The 19,066-nt window shown below is 58.9% G+C and overlaps 1 protein-coding gene across 3 annotated transcripts in view; it reads left to right on the top strand.

Moving 5' to 3' along the window:
• OTOF (otoferlin) overlaps positions 1-19,066 on the top strand; it is an 89,315-nt gene that overhangs the window by 57,770 nt on the left and 12,479 nt on the right. For 2 of the 3 annotated variants that reach the window (XM_082428033.1, XM_082428035.1), the window contains exons 10-30: positions 4,392-4,454; positions 4,881-4,965; positions 7,650-7,809; positions 8,653-8,839; positions 9,268-9,454; positions 10,875-11,098; positions 11,540-11,648; positions 12,170-12,356; positions 12,486-12,606; positions 13,168-13,268; positions 13,386-13,476; positions 13,638-13,754; positions 14,029-14,181; positions 14,501-14,690; positions 14,772-14,896; positions 15,285-15,419; positions 16,137-16,298; positions 16,515-16,634; positions 17,148-17,309; positions 17,393-17,555; positions 18,023-18,153. In XM_082428033.1, coding sequence (XP_082284159.1) covers positions 4,392-4,454; positions 4,881-4,965; positions 7,650-7,809; positions 8,653-8,839; positions 9,268-9,454; positions 10,875-11,098; positions 11,540-11,648; positions 12,170-12,356; positions 12,486-12,606; positions 13,168-13,268; positions 13,386-13,476; positions 13,638-13,754; positions 14,029-14,181; positions 14,501-14,690; positions 14,772-14,896; positions 15,285-15,419; positions 16,137-16,298; positions 16,515-16,634; positions 17,148-17,309; positions 17,393-17,555; positions 18,023-18,153 — 2,973 coding nt within the window. The remainder of the gene's footprint in view (positions 1-4,391; positions 4,455-4,880; positions 4,966-7,649; positions 7,810-8,652; positions 8,840-9,267; positions 9,455-10,874; positions 11,099-11,539; positions 11,649-12,169; positions 12,357-12,485; positions 12,607-13,167; positions 13,269-13,385; positions 13,477-13,637; positions 13,755-14,028; positions 14,182-14,500; positions 14,691-14,771; positions 14,897-15,284; positions 15,420-16,136; positions 16,299-16,514; positions 16,635-17,147; positions 17,310-17,392; positions 17,556-18,022; positions 18,154-19,066) is intronic. The other variant, XM_082428034.1, reaches the window with a different exon arrangement.

Genomic DNA, 19,066 nt, shown 5'->3' on the forward strand with positions numbered 1-19,066 from the left:
AGGCTGGGCCCCGGCCCCATGGGGCCCAACAGGAGAAGCTGGGAGGCAAGGGAGACAAAGGGCTACCAGCCGGCGTGACCTTGGCCCGCCCGTTACAACCCCCAGCCTGCTGACGTGCAGTGCTGCCCCCTCTGAACCCCAGTCCAGATCCCAGCCAGACTCAGGTCTGGCCAGGGGCCACCCTGTGAAAGGAATAGCACCCCAGGTCCTCCTGTGCTGCTCGCACCAGTGCCTGTGAGTGAACCTCGCACCCCTTGAGGCCTGGTCCCAGATGCTTCCCAGGCCAGAGCCCCGGGGCAGGGCCACCTCCTTCCAGCCCCAGCCCGTGGTGGCACTGGCACCATTAATGAGCACTTGCTGCGTGCCGGGCACTCTTGTAAACGTTTTTGGTGCATCATCTCTTCTGACTCTCACACTGTCAGAAGTTGTCACCATCAATCCCATCTTACACAAGGGACATAGAAGCTCCTGGAGAAAGACCTGGCCCGGGTGCTACGTGCCAGAGTCGGGTTCTCTGTGCGCACGCTCTCTGCTCAGCTGCCGTCATGGGCGCCTGAACCTCTTCGGGGTCCTTCCAGACCACTGGCCGTGATGCTTGGGGAGTGAGGGATAAAAGGCCCGGTACCCACTGCTGTTTGTTGCAGCTGTTTGAGGCCACATCGAGGTTCAAGGACCTCAGAGACCTTCTAGTTCAATCTCTCCATCTTACAGAGGAGGAGACTGAGGCCACAATATGAAAAGGGCCAAGATCACAGAGAGTACTGTAGACAGAGCAGGGCCCAGACTGCCCTGCCTCTGCCCAGGGCTCTGTCTGCCACCTTGGATGGCCACCCCAGACACAGCATCGTGACTCTGGGCTCCAGGGAGGGACCCATCTTAATCAGCTCTGGGGAAGGATGCCCCTCAGGTCCCTGAGCACACATCAGACTAAGCCAGAAGTCAGCTGGGCACCCTGGCCAAACGCGGCATCTGCATCCTGTGTTTCGGTGTCCGTCCTGGGGGTGGTGTGGGCTGAGGGTGCCGTCTGCTGCTTGGGGGAGGGCATCGCTTGGGAAACTGTGAGCGGCCCCAGTCGTGGGCCTTCAGGAGGAAAACCCAGGCACACCTCTGCCCTTCACAGGGACCCAGGCTAAAGGCAGAGCCTGGCCGAGGTCTCCTCAATGACCACAAATGGACCCCATTCTCACAGCTGGTTTCCTGCAGGGCCACAGGCTGGGACACTGCTGTTCAGGGCCCCCCTCAGCCCCATGCGGCAACCGTCCCAGGAGTCAGGAAATTCAGGCTCGACACCTCTGACCTTATGTCAGGACACATCCCTGACTGGAAAAGCCTCCGGCCTAGATAACGTCTATTTTTCCCTAACAGATGTGGAGACAGGGCCCCCATGGCCTTCCACAGTTATTTGATAGTGGTGAAGCCATGTTTGCCTGATGGGAGGGCTCACCTTGCAGCAGGGCCAAATGCCTCATGTTTCATTCAAATGGTTTCCTCCTTCCCAAGGAAACAGAGCTGTTCTCCCCACTTTGTGGCTCCTCAGCAAACTCCTACTCACCCTGCAGAGCCCAGCTCAAATGTCCTTGCACTGAGTAGCCTTCCCTGCACTCTCTAGGTCAGAGGTCAGGGCATTCCTCTCTCTGACGATAACAACCCCAAGTTGCAGTTGGTTCTTCACATCTAACCCGGGAGGCTCCCAGTCTCCTGCATCTCTGTAGCCCAACCCAGGGCCTGCCATGTACCTAGAGGGCTTTGGTAACACTTTGCTGAATGGATACTTACCCAAACGAAGAAACAGACATCCGCTGGGCATCTGCTCTGCACCAAGCTCAAGCCTGGCCACAGAGCGGGTGCAAACAGCACACTTCCTAGTTCCACTTTCCAAACTCTACATTTATATCCACTAAAACTATTTATTCCACTCATCTTTGGATCATCTTAAATTTACACCTGATCATATTTTTGTTCTTTTTCACAAACCCAAGTAACTCTGATTTATTCGATTTCTGTTTCCTCTAAACCAGAGTTTCTCAGACTCAGCCCTGTGGCTACTTTGGACCAAGTGATTCTTTGTTGTAGGCGACTGTCCTGTGCCTTGTAGGGTATTGAGCAGCATCCCTGGCCTCTACCCACTAGATAGAAGCAACCCTCCAATAGCAATCCTCCACCCAGATGTAGCAACCAAGAAGGTTTCTAGACATTGTCAAATGCCTCCCGGGGGTTAAACTCGCCCCCGGTTGAGAACCGGTACTCTAAACTATCTTCCCATGATTCGTCCCAGCCCCAAAGCTAGAATTTTCTTTCCCTTTTCTTCTCTTCCTTTTATACTATCCCCCTGGTCCCAGGGGTGTGCTGCTTTCCGCTAATCCTCTGAGTTGATGGGAACCTACCTTTGGTTCCACTAAACACAATAGGGGGAGGTGAGAACAACCAACATCACTTAGATTTCTAAGTAATTACAAAAGGGAAATATGTTCAGGAAATACAAGGAATATGACCACAGACAGCTCAGAGTTCTAGCTTAGCTAGCTCGCTCTCCTGGGGCTGACACAGCTCTGCGGCACCTGGCCTTGACCTTGACCCTCCTGCCTGGCTCTGGACTTGTCTTCCTATGAAGGGAGGCTCATAACCATCACCCCTGTCCCCAGAACAACCTGACAATCCACAGACCAGGCCAAGACCTCTTCTCAGCACATCCGGTCCCAGACACCGTCATCTTCCTTCTGCCTAAAACCACCTCTCCCCATTGCCTTGAATCCTTCTCTTTCTGCATCCCAAAGAATCTACCATTATATCATCCACTCAACATCACCACCTCTGCCTTTGCTTTTCTTTTGGCTCCTCTTTTGTCTATAAGGCATTTCATTCTAGCATATTCTAAGCACAACTATGAAGAAGCATTATGATCAAGGACAGGAGCTAGAAGCCTACCATCTATCTACCCATCTACCTATCCATGCATCCATCTATCTACCTATCCACCTAGCTATGCCTTTCCTCAGTCCCACATACCTCCTAGTGACCACCACTTCCTCACCTTAACCCCTGCACTCATTTCTGCCCTCCCATCTTTCCTGAAACTGCCCTTTTCCAGACATCAAGGACCTCACTGTCCCTAAGTTCAACATCCACCATTTCTCCCTCTCCCTTGACTGCCCCAGTCCCTCCATCCTCTCGCCGCCCCCTGTCCTGGAGACCTCTCCTGCCACTCTCCTGCCTTCCCCTCTCTCCAGCTCCTCTCCTCACTGCCTTTCTTGGCATCACTCCCTGTGCCCACTGCTGAAGTGCTGCTGCTTCTTGGAGCCCTGTCCTGGGCCTGCTTCTTTCCTACTCTCCTTCCTTCTCTCCCTGGGTATCTCCCCAGCCTCAAGGCATCGCTTACCATCTGCGTGTCTAGATGCCTGTACCACCCACCTCTCCAGAGCTTCAGTCCCCCGTGACCAGCATCATCCAGGCATAGTGCTCCGTAGCAGTTGGTATTTATTGTGCAGTGGCCGTGTGCATGCCTGGGTTGAATGCTTGACCCGGGTCATCTCATTTAGATTCCGAACCACGCCTCCCAGCAACCCCGTGAATGCCACCCCGGAGCGGTTCCACATGGCGGCCCTGGCTCGTTATCCCCACGTCACAGAGGTGTAAACCGAGGCTCAGGAAGGGAGGTGATTGGAGCAACAGTGAAAGCTCAGTCTTCCTGGCTCTAAAGCTGGCGCTGTTACCCACAATGCTCTAGTGTGAGCCTCCAGCAGCCAGGAGCAGATTCTCATTTGCTCCAAGCTCTTCGGCAACCTTTCTCCATCTTCCTGCCCACAAGTTCACCAAAGCAGTGGCCCTTCTGCTCACCGTCCGCGCCCTCGCTCCCAGCGCCCGCACACCAAGGCCGGGACAGATGGGTGGGCGCTGCAGCTGTGAGTGGCAGCTCCCAGTCGGAGAGGACAGGTCGCGCCCACGGCAGTTACATTTACAGCAGATTGAGTTCATCAGTTCTAAATTCTAAGGCTCAGCTTAGTTTACATTTAAACACCTCCAAACTTGGGGTGCATCTTCTAGGCAGCATTGTGGTTTACTGGTGGTGTCTGTGGGGCCCATATAACCACAGCGTATCTTACAGTATCTTACACGTATCTCATCAAGCCTCATAACAAGACTCTAAGGGGGAGCATCGTTACCCCCATTTGACAGCTCAGGAAGCTGAGGTTCAGAAGATGTGTTGCTCAAGACCACACGACTCCCAGCTTCCCCGGGGTCGGGGGGACCAGTGGTTGCCCCTCCCGCTCGTCCGAACTTTGGGGCTCAAGGGAAATGGCCGGGGTGCAGACAGGCACCTTCAGGAGGGAGGTGCCCGGCATTTAGCCTCTGCCCTCCAAGTGACAGCAAGTCTGGGTCCTTCCCCCCTCCAGTACTTCGTCTTCGACTTCCATGTCTCTCCTGACGTCATGTTCGACAAGATCATCAAGATCTCGGTGAGTGGGGAGCAGTCCCTGGCAGGCGGGGCTCTTAGCTCAAACTGCACCTTTGTGCAGACTTGAAAAGGGCACCCCCTCTGGGCGGGCCAACCATAAAAAGGCAGACGGCACCCAGACACACAGCCGGGCAAGTGGGGCACAGGCTGGATGTGGGCCCCTCTCACCCCATTAGCCAGATCCTTCTGTATAGTGTACAACCTGCTCACCCGTACCTGGCGGCCAGCAAAGCACAGGCGAGGCAGAAGAGGCTGATACTAAGCCTCAGAGAGCTGCCCCTGCCCTGCCAGACGCCCTCCTGCTTCACCTGAAGCTCACATCCCCAGAAAGAGTGACATGGCACCACTATCAGTCAGCCCTTCCCCGCCCCACGGAAAGCCTCAGCCCCATCCCGCCTGACTGGCGACTGGTGGTTCTGCCCGGAAGGTGATTCACTCCAAGAACCTGCTGCGCAGTGGCACCCTGGTGGGCTCCTTCAAGATGGACGTGGGGACCGTGTACTCCCAGCCGGGTGAGTAGCTGCACAGCCCGTCAGCTCCAGTAGCCCGGGACACGTGGTCCCTCCCACCCTGGCGGGCCCTGGGCTCAGCCTGGCCAGGCTGCTGGGCTCAGGTGAGGCCGTGAGTGCACAGTCTTCAGGTATGCAGAGCGATGGGGTGCCCAGCCTGCATACAGTCGCACTGACCACCTGCGCCCAGTCGGCGGGGCTCACGGGAGGCCTGCAGAGGCGGCAGCATGGCCCCCTTTTACAGCTGAGGGGCCTGGGTGCCAGAGGAGCGCCGGGGCTTCCCTGGTCACCCAGCTGGTCTACAGTGAGGTCAGGCCGTGTGACTCCAAAGTCCCTACTGAGCCACGCTGTTCCCAACACCCAGTGCGGGGGGCAGTCTCTGAGGGACACTGTGCCCTGAAAACACCTTCACTGACCGTCCGTCTAGGGACCCAGGCTGCCTGAGAACAGCCGCGTGGGCTATCTGCTCAGCAGCTCTGGGGGAACCCATAAGCCAGCACTGCGTGGGGTTAGTGAGGGAACCCCAAGCCGTGGCCCAGAGGGCTGGTGAGGGTTGGACCAGACAGAGAAGGTGCCTCAGCCTGACAGACAACACTCACCACACGGCCAGCTTGGGAACCACGGGCAGACAAGCTGGCACTGGGCCCCACCCATGCCCTGAAGTGAACCCGCCACTTGGGTGCAGTAAGGACTCCATTAGGCCCTCTGACAGTGACAATACAATTTCACCCAGACAATCACATTTGACCCTCACAAAACAGTGAGGGAGACATCAGCATTCCTTCCCATTCTACAGACGAGAAAAATGAGGCTAAAAGAAGTTGTGTCTCAGAGGTGCCACTAAACTATTAGGTTGAACAAATTGGCGATTCCTTATGTTCAACCTAGTAGACACTTGGCTGGTGCACATTATAACTATGACTCAGACCAGAAAATCTAAGCTGAAAACCCAAGATTATACACATAAAAATCACAAAATCATAGATCATTCAAGCTTGAAGAGACCTTAAAAACATCTAGTCCAATCTCTCTCTGAAGAAACAGAAAGAAGAAATCCATTCCCTCTTCAAATAGCCTTTAACTCTGAAGACAAATTTTATGTCCCTCCTGAGTCTTATTCTCTTTCCTTACTAAATTTCCCCAGTTCATCTAACTATTCATTCACACATCTGTCCATCCACCCATATATTCTTTCACCCACCCACATATCTACCTACTCACCTGTCTGTATGTTAATCCATCCTTCTATCCATTTATCCATCTGCCATCCATCCATCCCTCTATCCATCTACCTTTTAGGCCAGCCAGGCACCCTACCACCCGTCTTCTACTATCCAACTCCCCATCCAGCCATCTGGCTATCTATCTGTTCATGTATCCATCCCACAAACATCCACTCTGGCAAGACCCTTGAAGCTCTGGGGTAGCCTAGGACATGGCCCCCTCCTCCTGAGATGCGCCAGTTCAGCTGACGGCGTCCAGTGACCCCTCACGCACATGGCTTACTCCCCTCTCACCGTCCCAGTCTGTCTCTTCGGACTCTGCAATGGCATTATCTCTCCGGAGACACGGTTGGCCTGGCCTTTCCCCAAACAGGCTGATTTCTGCACACAGTCCTGAACACATCTCACAGAACCGAATGGGGACAGAGAGGCTTGCTGGCAACAGGCCTGAACTATAGTAGAAGTTGAAAGAGGAGGGAGGGGAAGAGGAAACTTCTGAGTCCCTGGAGATTCCAGTGCCCACACAAAATCAAGGAAGAAGATGTGCCCTTCGTGCAGGCTACGCCTACAATCAGCTTTAAAGTCAACCTGAAGGGGCAGATCCGTCCTAGAGTGGCCTGCTCTCTTGACATCTGTCCTTTCCTCCACACTGTCCTAATTCCTGGGAGTATTGGGGTGACACTACCGGTCCCTGTCTCTAGGAGGCTTTCAGGCTGAAATTGGAGACAGACAGTAAGTAGATAATCACAGTGATAGTGAGTTAGGAGATGTGCATATGGAAAGGGGCCAGGATCAGCTCTTCTGAGGAAGTCAGGGAAGGCTGCATGGAAGAGGAGACACATGAACAAAATGATTAGAAGTGTGAATAGGGAGGTGGAGGGTTGGGGTGGGGGACAGAAGGGATGGGGGCATTCCAAGCTCAAAGAACAGCAGCCACAAAGGCATGGGGGTATGAAACAGCAATATGAATTATTCAGAGAGGGGTAAACAGCTTTGCTTGCAGGAGCACGGGGGGGGCGGGCAGAGGGTGAACACTGCGAGCTGGGAAGAGCTGTATCAGGAGACCCCACAGGGGATGCTGAGGTCTGTGGTCTTTCCCCCAAGTACTGGGGAGCCTCAGGTGGGTTTGAAATGGGGAGTGAGAGAGGGAGGGCCTCTCTGAGGCCTCTGTCTGGCAGCTGCATGGTGGTTGACTGCATGGGTTGGGGGCAGGAGGGCTGCAGGCAGAGAAACCAATTAAGAGGCTCCTCTGAAGCCACACCACACGCCCGGGTGCATGACCAGGGGCGGGGCCTTGCCTCAGCCACCCTTGCTCGGGGACCTCTGTCTCCCTGGCCGAGAGGCAGGCAAAGCTGTGGCCCCAGGGCCCCGAGACCTGATGACCTGGGCTCCGAGGCCTGCCCCGAGGACAGGTGCCGCCCTGGGTAGGCCAGCAGGTGCAGCCCCTGCTCCTCGCCACTGCAGAGCACCAGTTCCACCACAAGTGGGCCATCCTGTCGGACCCCGACGACATCTCCGCGGGGCTGAAGGGCTACGTGAAGTGCGACGTCGCCGTGATGGGAAAGGGGGACAACATCAAGACGCCCCACAAGGCCAACGAGACGGACGAGGATGACATTGAGGGGTGAGGCTCCCATCCTCCCCCAGCCCCTGGAGACCCGGCCCAGCCCTTCCTGGAACACCAAGGGAGCCCCCAGGGTGGATCTCACCCTCCATCTCCCTACCCCCACGCCCAGATGGCCCGTCTCTCCCTGGAAGGACTGAGGCCCGGCCAGCCTCGGTGTCCGGGGGCTCTCCTCATGGGGCAGAAAGGACTGAGGCAGGGCAGGCAGGGGTTCACAGAGGACAGTCAAGAGTGGCAGTCATTTGACATCCAGGCTTCTGACTGTGAGAAACTTGGAAGAAAAGAGCGGAGTCCCAGAGCTGCTGGGTCTTGAGTCTACACCCAGGAGAGCAAAGAGATTTGTTTTCTGTACCAGTTCCAGGCAGCTGACAGTGGTTGTTGAGAAATATTCTGGGACCTCATCTGGATTCAGTGAGAAAAAGTGCAGGAGCCAATGAATCACGCCTTCCATGGGCCAAGGAGGGAGAGTGGGGGCCAGTTGTGAGGTTTTTGTGTAGGAGATGAAAGATGTGACACACAGCTGAGAAAACTGGATAATATTATTAAGAGTGGTCTCCCACGCTACAGTTTATAAAGTACTCATATATTTTAACCTATTTGAGCCTTATCGTATTCTGAGAGGGAATACCATATTATTCCCATCTTAAAGGTGAGTAAACTGAGGCTTAGAGAGATGGGGAGGTTTGCCCAGGATCACAAGAGAGCAGGTGCCCTAAACTCCAACGTCTTTAGTCCTAGTGTGGGCCTTCTCAGCCGTCCTTCACCTGTTGTCCCGGCCCCCAGGGGTATGTAGATGCTGGGGCAGGAGTCGGGGTGCCCAGCCCTACCTGTATGTGCCGGCAGGAACTTGCTGCTCCCCGAGGGGGTGCCCCCCGAACGCCAGTGGGCCCGGTTCTACGTGAAGATTTACCGAGCAGAGGGGCTGCCCCGCATGAACACAAGCCTCATGGCCAACATGAAGAAGGCTTTCATTGGTGAGAACAAGGACCTGGTCGACCCCTACGTGCAAGTCTTCTTTGCCGGCCAGAAGGTATTGGGGTGCAGGAGGCTGGGGCTTGGGGTGACAGGCACCAGAGGTGCAAGGGGTTGGGTGTGGGATCCTGGGGACGGACGTGAGGCAAAATCAGAAGCCGCGAGACTGGCCTTTGATCACCTTGGTGAGTCACCTCTAGAAGTGAGGAGAGAGAGATGAGGGGAGCTCTAGCTCAGAGGGGCTGGGGGGTGAGGCCAGGCTGGGCCTTAGGGATTCCTCACTGCCCCCAGGTCACCAAGAGCTGAGGGGAGGGGGGCACTGAGAGGGAGAAGAGCCAGAGAGACTGGGGTGGGGAAGGGTGAGGAGGTAAGTACACACACACACACCACATGCACACACATAACACACATATACACACTCACACACAGACACACATGCACACTCATGCACGTACACAAACCCTAACCCTCTCTCCCTCCCACCAGGGCAAGACTTCAGTGCAGAAGAGCAGCTATGAGCCACTGTGGAATGAGCAGGTGGTCTTTACAGACCTGTTCCCCCCACTCTGCAAGCGCATGAAGGTACAGATCCGGGACTCAGACAAGGTCAACGACGTGGCCATCGGCACCCACTTCATTGACCTGCGCAAGATTTCCAACGACGGAGACAAAGGTCAGCAGCAGGAGACTGGGGGTGGGACGTGGGGCTAAAGGGGTAGCATAAATGAGACCCCCCCATACACCACCACCATCCCGCACCTCTGCCTGAAAGGTGCCAGGCATGGTCAGGGCATTGCCAACAGCCCCTGCCTCCAGGGAAGGGTGGAAACTCATGGTTCATGTCTGCACAGAGGTGCCTGGGCCCGCCTGAGCCAGGCTGCCTGGATTTGAACTCCAGCTCTGACAGTTAGAAGCTGCGTGACCTTCATACCTGTTTTCCCATCTGTAAAATGAGAATAATAGTAATTATATACGTGTATATATACATACGTATTACATATATGCGTGTACTGCTGCCATAGTACCTATCTACAGACTTGTAGGACCAGAGCACTGAGCTGAGTACCAGGGATACAGAACAAGGAGGAATGCGTCCGGTCTTCATGGTGCTCCCCTGGGGATGAGGGAGACGGGTGTGCTACCAAATGCTCAAAACCTGAGACAGAAGACACAAAAGACTACAGATTGTATGATTCCATTTGTATGAAATGTCCGGAATAGGCAAATGCATAGAGACAGGAAGTAGACGAGTGGTTGCCAGGAGCTGGGGGGAAGGGGAACTGGGACGAACCACTGAAAGGTATGGGGTTTCTTCTGAGGAGGATGGAAATGTCCTGGATGGTGGCACAACATAGTGAATGCACGAAAAACCACTGAAATGCATACTTTAAAATGGTGAATTTTATGTTATAGGAAGAATATCTCAGTTTTTTAAATGCTATAATGTTCTTTATAAACTAGGCAGAACAGAAACCAAACAAAACTCATAAGGCAGAATTGAATCCGTGCTACACGTGAGACATAACAAATCCTAATGGGAGAAAAAATAGTTGGGACTAGGAATTGGGGGTACTTCGTGGAGGAAGAGCGTTTAACAGGAGCAGGCGAAGAGTAAGGGCCTTCAGAGAGAGGGCAGGGGTCTGCAGAGGCAGGTGAGACCCTAGTGGCACACAGGTCTGCACAGAAGGCAAAGGCCTTGCTGAGGAGCTGGGGCATCGGTCCTTCAAGTAGGTCATAGACGGCCCCCGCCACAGGCACCGGGAAGCAGGGGGCGTGGTCTTGCTCCACAGAAATGGACGTGTGTGTATGCGGAACGGCACGGCCAGCTCAGGCTCCCGCAGAGAATAAGCAGACACACAGAAGTGCCCCATGCAAGTGACAAGGCCACCCCACAGCCAGCCCCGCGCAGCAGACACCGCTCTCCCCGCAGCCCCTGTGAGCCTCGCTGCCCGCAGGCCCTCTGCCGCCTCAGACATTTCCCCGAGCGAGACACGAGGTCCTCAGCTCAGCAACCAGGAGGTACAGGCCAGGAGCCCCCAAAATAGGTCCCTCCACCCGAGTGAGCCCCTCGACCCTCTGCCCCCGGCCCGCAGGCTTCCTGCCCACGCTGGGCCCCGCCTGGGTGAACATGTATGGCTCCACACGCAACTACACGCTGCTGGACGAGCACCAGGACCTGAACGAGGGCCTGGGGGAGGGCGTGTCTTTCCGCGCCCGCCTCATGCTGGGCCTGGCGGTGGAGATCCTGGACACTTCCAACCCTGAGCTCACCAGCTCCACGGAGGTGCAGGTGGAACAGGCCACACCCGTCTCCGAGGTGAGGCCCCAGGGCGCTGTGCTCAACCCCCTTCCCACCACGGCAGCCTGCGCCTGGCCTCTGCCAGTGTCCCTCCTGCCTACCTCAGGGGCCCAGACCCCAGGATGGGGCCTCCCTCCCCAGAAAGCAGTAGGACCTCTGTCCCCTTCCACTGCCTGTGCCTGTGCTCTCCCCGGAGGTCCCAAGGTGGAGCCTTGTCTCTGCCTTGTTCCTGGCCATGGCTGTCCTTGCGCTGGACATAGCAGCCCTTCCTCCAGGGACAGGCTGGAGGGCCGAAGGAACTGGGCCTTCAGTGTCGGGGCTCCTAGCTCCACAGCCGGGTAGGATGTCCCCACCATTAGCCCCAAGGGCCTGTCTGTAAGACGTAGGAGGAGGCCTGGCCCCAGGCCCAGCCCCCACCCCGTTAAGCTTTCCGGAGGGTTTGAACCACCTTCTCCACAGGGCTGCGTGGGGAAAATGGAAGAATTCTTTCTATTTGGAGCCCTCCTGGAGGCCTCAATGATCGACCGGAAAAACGGAGACAAGCCCATCACCTTTGAGGTCACTATAGGTGAGAGCTGGGCTCGCAGGACCGGGGACTGGGTGGTAACTGCCAGGCCCCGCTCCACAGCCCGGGGGGCGGGGAACTTTGACACTTCCCTCGTGTGTCCTCAGGCACCCACAGCACATACAGCGACTGCACCTGAGAACACACGCCCCACAGGGTCGGCCTTAGCTCCACCTAAGGGCTAGGCTGTGTTAGGGACACGAGGAGGAAAGAAGCCCTCCCTGCAGAAGGGAGCGAGGCCCTCATGGGACTGGAGAGGAGAGAGTGGGAATACGGGCCACGTCCTGGGCTGGACCTTGAGCTCAGCGGTCATCAGGGCTCCTAGTGAGACCTCTGCAGGAGTGTAGGACATGGCCCCTTCCTCTGGCCAGTGTTCTATCGTGTCTGAGCTGGCACAGACCTGTGAGCACCAGCCCCATTCCCTGACTCTCCCTCTTCCCTCCCACAGACCCCTGGACTGGAGGGCAGGGTGGGGCCTGGTGGGGAAAGGACTCTAGGCCCTCGGTGCCCCCTTCTGCCTCCAGGCAACTATGGGAACGAAGTCGATGGCCTGTCTCGACCCCAGCGGCCTCGGCCTCGGCCTCGGAAGGAGCCTGGGGACGAGGAGGAAGTGGATCTGATCCAGAAGTCGAGTGACGACGAGACTGACGAGGGTGGGGACCTGCCCTCAGTCTCCTCCAGCCCACCCATGCGGCCCCAGATCACCGACAGGTGAGCCGGCCAGGACAGAGGGTCCTGGGAGCCCTGCCCTCTGCCTCCCATCCTCTCATGGCCTGGCCCCGCCCCACCACCGCCTCCCTGGGTGTCCAGTCCTCAACCTCCCACCTGCTCCCACCCCAGGAACTACTTCCATCTGCCCTACTTGGAGCGCAAGCCCTGCATCTACATCAAGAGCTGGTGGCCGGACGAGCGCCGCCGCCTCTACAATGCCAACATCATGGACCACATCGCAGACAAGCTGGTCAGGGCCAGGCCACGGCGGGGAGGGGAAAGGCAGAGGGCATGTGCTTCAGAGGGCCTCGCCCAGCTTGGACAGCTCCCCTGCAACACGCGAGTCCTGTCTGCCCGGCAGCAGGCTGTGGGGTTGGGGGAGGAACTGCAGAGTGGCCCCAGTAGAACCTGTGTTCCTGTCCCCGCCCCAGTCCCAGGAGCGGTGGAGAGCCTGAGGGCGGCCCGGAGTGGAGTCTGGGAACCCTGGCCCATCCAGCCCCGGGTTTCCCTGGAGGTGACTGGCCAACCCCTCTGTCTCTGGCCTGCACTCCCCCACCCCCTACATCTAGCCCTGAGTTCTGTCTGACCCCTGTGGGTCCACCAGGACCACAGACTCATGGCCCAGAGGTGGCTTCTTCCTTCAGGTTCTGAAAACAGAACCTGGAAAATTTGGGTTTCCTTGTGATGGCGAGACAGTCCGGAGATGGCGCTCGTGGGAGGTCCTAGGGCGCTAGCCCCTCATCCCCCTGATGAACGGGGGAGACATTTGGGGAGGCTGAGGGGGGCTGTGGCTCACACCCCTGGTTCACAGGAAGAAGGCCTGAATGATGTGCAGGAGATGATCAAAACGGAAAAGTCCTACCCTGAGCGCCGACTGCGGGGCGTCCTGGAGGAGCTGAGCTGTGGCTGCTAGTAAGTGGCAGGGCTGCCAGTCGGGGGTCAGAAGTGGGGGGTTTGCAGAGAAGGCGGCATCTGCAGGCCTCCTGCTGGCGGGTGGGCTCTGCTAAGCCCTGCTTCTCCCCCTCCCAGCCGTTTCCTCTCCCTCGCGGACAAGGACCAGGGCCACTGGTCCCGCACCAGGCTGGACCGGGAGCGCCTCAAGTCCTGCATGCGGGAGCTGGTGAGGACGCGGCTGGACCACACCGGGGACGGAGGGAGGGTCTGGAGGTGAAAAGGGAACCCGAGGTGGGGGACATCTGTCTCTGAGGTCACAGCCCCCAGGGCCAGACCCTCCATCATGCGTCATGACCTGAGCCCCACTTACACCCCCGACCCTGGCAGGAGAGCATGGGGCAGCAGGCCAAGACCCTGCGGGCACAGGTGAAGTGGCACACGGTGCGGGACAAGCTGAGGCTGTGCCAGAACTTCCTGCACAAGCTGCGCTTCCTGGCAGACGAGGTGTGCCCCCTGCCAGCCCCAAACCAGAGTGACCCAAGGTGGCGGAAGGGGGGCTGCACAGGAGGGGTTGGGCCAGACCATCCAGGAGGCCCCTCCCATTCAGACAGCCGTTGGGGGACAGGAGAGGCCAAGCCTTTCACCCTGTCCCGTGTTCTTCCCGCTGGATCGGTGGGAGGAGAAGGACCCAGCGCCGGGGTCCTTTCCTCTGTGGGTTCAGGCCTGGCCAAGAGGCAGGATCTCTCCCTTACTGGCCACCACCCTGCCCCCACCCCAGCCTCAGCACAGCGTCCCCGACGTCTTCATCTGGATGATGAGCAACAACAAGCGCATCGCCTACGCCCGGGTGCCCTCCAAGGACCTGCTCTTCTCCACTGTGGAGGAGGAGCTGGGCAAGGACTGCGCCAAGGTCAAGACGCTCTTCCTCAAGGTGCCGGAAGGGGAGCAAGATTGGGGGTGGAGGGGCTGGGGTCGGCGCTTTTTCAAGGGGTCAACCTCCCCTTGGAGGGAGCAGTACCCCCACCCCTGGGTCTGGCTGGCCAGAGCTGACGGGGTGCTCAAAGAAGAGCTGGAGAGAATAGGAAAGGGGTGGGGGGTCCCCCCCATGCCCCTCTGCACTGTGTTCCACACCACACAGCCCAGCGGGACGGCTGCGGAGGGCAGGGGCCCCTCTGCCCATAGCCTCCTCCAGCCTCCTGCCCCTTCCTCATGCCATGGGCTCCAGCAGCTGACCCTGCGCCCACCCGCAGCTGCCAGGGAAGCGGGGCTTCGGCTCGGCGGGCTGGACGGTGCAGGCCAAGCTGGAGCTCTACCTGTGGCTGGGCCTCAGCAAGCAGCGCAAGGACTTTCTGTGCGGCCTGCCCTGCGGCTTCGAGGAGGTCAGGGCGGCCCAGGGCCCGGGCCTGCACGCCTTCCCACCCATCAGCCTGCTCTACACCAGTGAGCGAGGACTCCCGGGCCTGGGCGGGAGGGCACTGGCGGGTGGCCTGTTCCCCGAGCCTCAGCCTGCTTCCCCCACAGAGAAGCAGGCCTTCCAGCTCCGTGCCCACATGTACCAGGCGCGCAGCCTCTTTGCCGCCGACAGCAGCGGTCTCTCGGACCCCTTCGCCCGTGTCTTCTTCATCAACCAGAGTCAGTGCACAGAGGTGAGGGCCCCAGGGAGGAGGGCCTGGCTCTGGCTTTGAGAGCACTGGAGGGGGCCTGTGAGCCTCTGGGACCTGGAGAAACAGACCAACCACTACCCCAGATCCTTAGAGGGAAGCCTGGCAGATGACTGCAGGCCCAGGCCACACTGGTGAAGGCTTTAATCGTGGTCACATTCCACACAGAAGACAGGGAAGACACTGGCGGGGGGCTGGGAGAGAGGGTCAGGAGCGGACCTCATATCAGCCTTCATTTTGAGATTCCCGGAAGAGTCAGGGAGCATGGCACTCCTGCTCCCGCGTCCCCTGGAAACCACAGTGACTGGGGGTGACTCCTCTTCAGGTGTTGCCCACCCACCATCACTTACCTGTGCCCCCCGCCATGCTGCAGGTGCTGAATGAGACCCTGTGCCCCACCTGGGACCAGATGCTGGTGTTCGACAACCTGGAGCTCTATGGTGAAGCTCATGAGTTGCGGGATGACCCTCCCATCATTGTCATCGAAATCTACGACCAGGACACCATGGTATGGGTGGGCTCTGGCACCAGGGACCGCGCCTCCTCCCCCGCACTCTACCTGCATTAGCGGCCACCTCCACAGCCCACCCGCAGAGCCCCTTGGCCAGGATGCTTGCCGGGGAAGCTGGGAGTCTGGGCTGCTGACCAGCCCCTCCAGGAGACCCCGGGTGTCTCCTGCCCTGTCACTGCAGCCTGACCCCTTCCCGATGCTGTGGGCCTCTGGGGCCTCAGGGAGGAGACAGGCCAGGGCGTCCCACCTCCCGGCACAGACAGACCAAGCTCAGACCCAGATGTGCCAGGAAAGCCTGCTGTCCCCAGCCTTCCCCCATTTGAGGGGCCCCCCCACCCCTGCCCACACCTACCACAGTCAGTAACAGCCTCATAGCTCTCCATGGGAGCTCTGGAGTAAGGGAGTGGGGGATTAGGGTGACCCCTCCAGAGATGGGGAGCCGCTTACTACAAGCCGCCTCAGCTACCGGGGTGCCCCGAGGGAGCTCTGGACTAGGGGTAGGAGCAGCTGTTTCTAGTCCTGAGTCCTGCATCTGCCATTCATTGCCAGCATGGCTTGGAGCTAGCCCGAGACTTGGTTTCCCCCATCTGTAAAATGGGGTGATCACACCTGCAACTACATGGGGCCGTGGTGAGGACTGAAGGAGATCCCAGGTGTGAACATGCTTGGTCAGTTCAAGCACCAAGAGGCCACCTTGGCTGTTTGTCGCGTCAGGGCAAAGCCGACTTCATAGGCCGGACCTTTGCCAAGCCCCTGGTGAAGATGGCCGACGAGGCATACTGCCCGCCCCGCTTCCCGCCCCAGCTCGAGTACTACCAGATCTACCGCGGCAACGCCACGGCCGGGGACCTGCTGGCCGCCTTCGAGCTGCTGCAGGTGGGGCTGCTGGAAAGAGGGGGCTGGGCCAGGGGCCTTTCTCCTCCCCATCCTGCTGTGAGGCCAGTCGGACAGGAAGCTGGGCGTGTGGTTCTTGGGGACCTGGGCTGTTCAGCCTTCCCTGTCTCCCCAGATCACATGCCAAATAACTCATGGGGAGAGAGAGCCCTCTCCCCGGGCTCCCCAGGGTGTGACACTGTGTCCCCCATTCCCCAGATTGGACCAGCAGGGAAGGCCGACCTGCCGCCCATCAATGGCCCAGTGGACGTGGACCGAGGTCCCATCATGCCTGTGCCTATGGGCATCCGGCCCGTGCTCAGCAAGTACCGGATAGAGGTGTGTGAGGACTGCATCCGGCCCCTCCCAGCCCTGCCCTGAACAGGCCCTGCTGTGCTCTGCTCCCTGGCCCCCCTCACTCTCTCTCCATGAGGGCCGTATGCATGCATTACACTGCTGGCATCAAACTCCAGGGGTCTTCAGCAACCTCAGGCCACGCTCCGTTTTTCAAATAAGGACACTGAAGGCCCAGGAGGGGAAGTGACTGGCCCAAGTTCACACCCAGGGGCCAGTAGCAGACCCAGGCTCGCGACCATCCGGCGCCTGCCCCTTTTGTGCTGAGTCACACTGCCACGGTCCAGGACCCTTCCCGGCCCTCCCATCGGCCCCCCACACCCACCCTCACCCCACAGCGCCTTCAGGACACCTGCCCCTCCTCGGCTCTCCCAGCCCTGCCCCTCCTGACGCACGGTCCACCCACAGCCCGGTTCTTCCTCAGGTGGCCCTGCCCGCCCGCAGCTGGTGCCCTTGACTGAGGGGCTGTCCTCTCCCCCCCACCGCACCCCCACGCAGGTGCTGTTCTGGGGCCTGCGGGACCTGAAGCGGGTGAACCTGGCCCAGGTGGACCGGCCGCGGGTAGACATCGAGTGCGCGGGGAAGGGAGTGCAGTCGTCCCTGATCCACAATTACAAGAAGAACCCCAATTTCAACACCCTCGTCAAGTGGTTTGAAGTGGTGAGTGTGGGCCGGGACCTGCCTGGGCAGAGCTGGGTGCCTCTGCCCCTTCTCTGAGCTCGGGGTCCCTGCCCCACCCCCAGGACCTCCCGGAGAACGAGCTCCTGCACCCGCCCTTGAACATCCGCGTGGTGGACTGCCGGGCCTTCGGCCGCTACACCCTGGTCGGCTCCCACACCGTCAGCTCCCTGCGGCGCTTCATCTACCGGCCCCCGGACCGCTCAGCCCCCAGCTGGAACACCTCGGGTATGGCGCTTCTGGGCCCAGGGCAGGGCCTCCAGCTCACAATCCAGCCCACCTGGTTTCCTCCTGGGCCATCCCTAAGTGGGCGGGGGAGGCCAGGAGGGAGGTCCCGCCCTGGGCGCCAAGGAAGGCTGCGCAGGGTGGCCCCCAGCTCTAGCGCCAGAAAGGCCAGAGCCCAGGGGTCCTTAGAGGGCCTGAGGGCAGATGGTCCTCAGCCGGTTCCTGGAGAAGACCCAGGCCCTCCCCGTCCCAACCCCCCGATTCCCCCGCCCCCCGGCCTCCACTGTGTCACTCAGCACTGCTCACCCTCCTCTCTGGCTCACCTCCTCCCTCTCCTTATGCCCATCTTATCCCTCCCTCTCCCTCGGAAAGCTCTAGAATCAGCTTTAGGCCTCCGGTCCTTCCAGCCAGCCCTGACTCTCACTGTTACTGCTGCTCCTCCTTGTCTGTCTGTCCATCTCTCCGTCCAGGCAGGCTCCTCCAGGGCCGCCGTGTGCTGTACAGTGCGGGCCCCTCTTCTCACCCCACAGGGGAGGTCGTGGTGAACATGGAGCCGGAGGTGCCTGTCAAGAAGCTGGAGACCGTGGTGAAGCTGGATGCGGTAAGGCGCCTGGGGTCAGCCCCACGCTGGCTGGGGACGTGCAACTGCGGGTGGCACTTTCCCAGAGCCGGGCCACCCCGCACACAAGACGACACATTAAGTCGCTCCTCCTTTGGCGTGCGATGGGCCAGGGCTAACCCTGACTGCATGTGCACACAGCCCCATCCTATACTGTCCTGTAAGGCGAGACTCTCAGTTTTGCGTGTGTGTGTGCACATGTGCATGAACACGTGGTACACACGTATGAGAGACAGAGAGAGCAGTAACCGTGTGAAGTAATAGCCTGCAATTATTTTTATTCCAACAAACGTCACCATAGGCAATGGATTCCTTGTGCAAACACCAGTGCTCTTTCCAGAGGGTCCCCGGCTTTCCCTCCCAGCCATTTACAAACAACTCTCCCAAGGGATGGGTTGGGGCAGGATTTCCAGGTGGAAGCGCCTTATTCCTCCTGGCTTTGGGACTGGGGCTCTTTGTCTGCCAGAGGGAGACCTGTCACCTCGGTGTTCGGATGCGGACATGGCGTCAGCAGGGGACGGCGGGATGGAGGCTGGCCTGGAACAGGCCATCCTGAATCCAGACAGGACAGAGGGGCGGGAAGCAGGCTTCCTTCCCAGCACATTCTCCAAGTCCCGTTCCTGACCGCATGTGCTTCACACGGCCCATCGGCGTCTCCTAGCCTCTGAGATCTGAGTCGGGTCTGAAAGGATCCTTCCTTACCTCACCATCCTGGTCCCCAGAGAGTCCCAGCCAGCAGGCTGAGTTAGCACGGGGCATGGCTCATGGAAAAGGGGAGGAGTCGAGGCCCGGGGCCTGGCCTGCAGGCCTGGGATGGCACTGCCAGGGGCTCTGGGGCTACACCGGGAGATGCCACATCCCCCTGGGCTCCCAGCTTCCTGAGCTCCTCCCTGAG

Source organism: Balaenoptera physalus, assembly GCF_965194825.1.
Source record: "Balaenoptera physalus genome assembly, chromosome: 15".
Classification (NCBI taxonomy): Eukaryota; Metazoa; Chordata; class Mammalia; order Artiodactyla; family Balaenopteridae; genus Balaenoptera; species Balaenoptera physalus.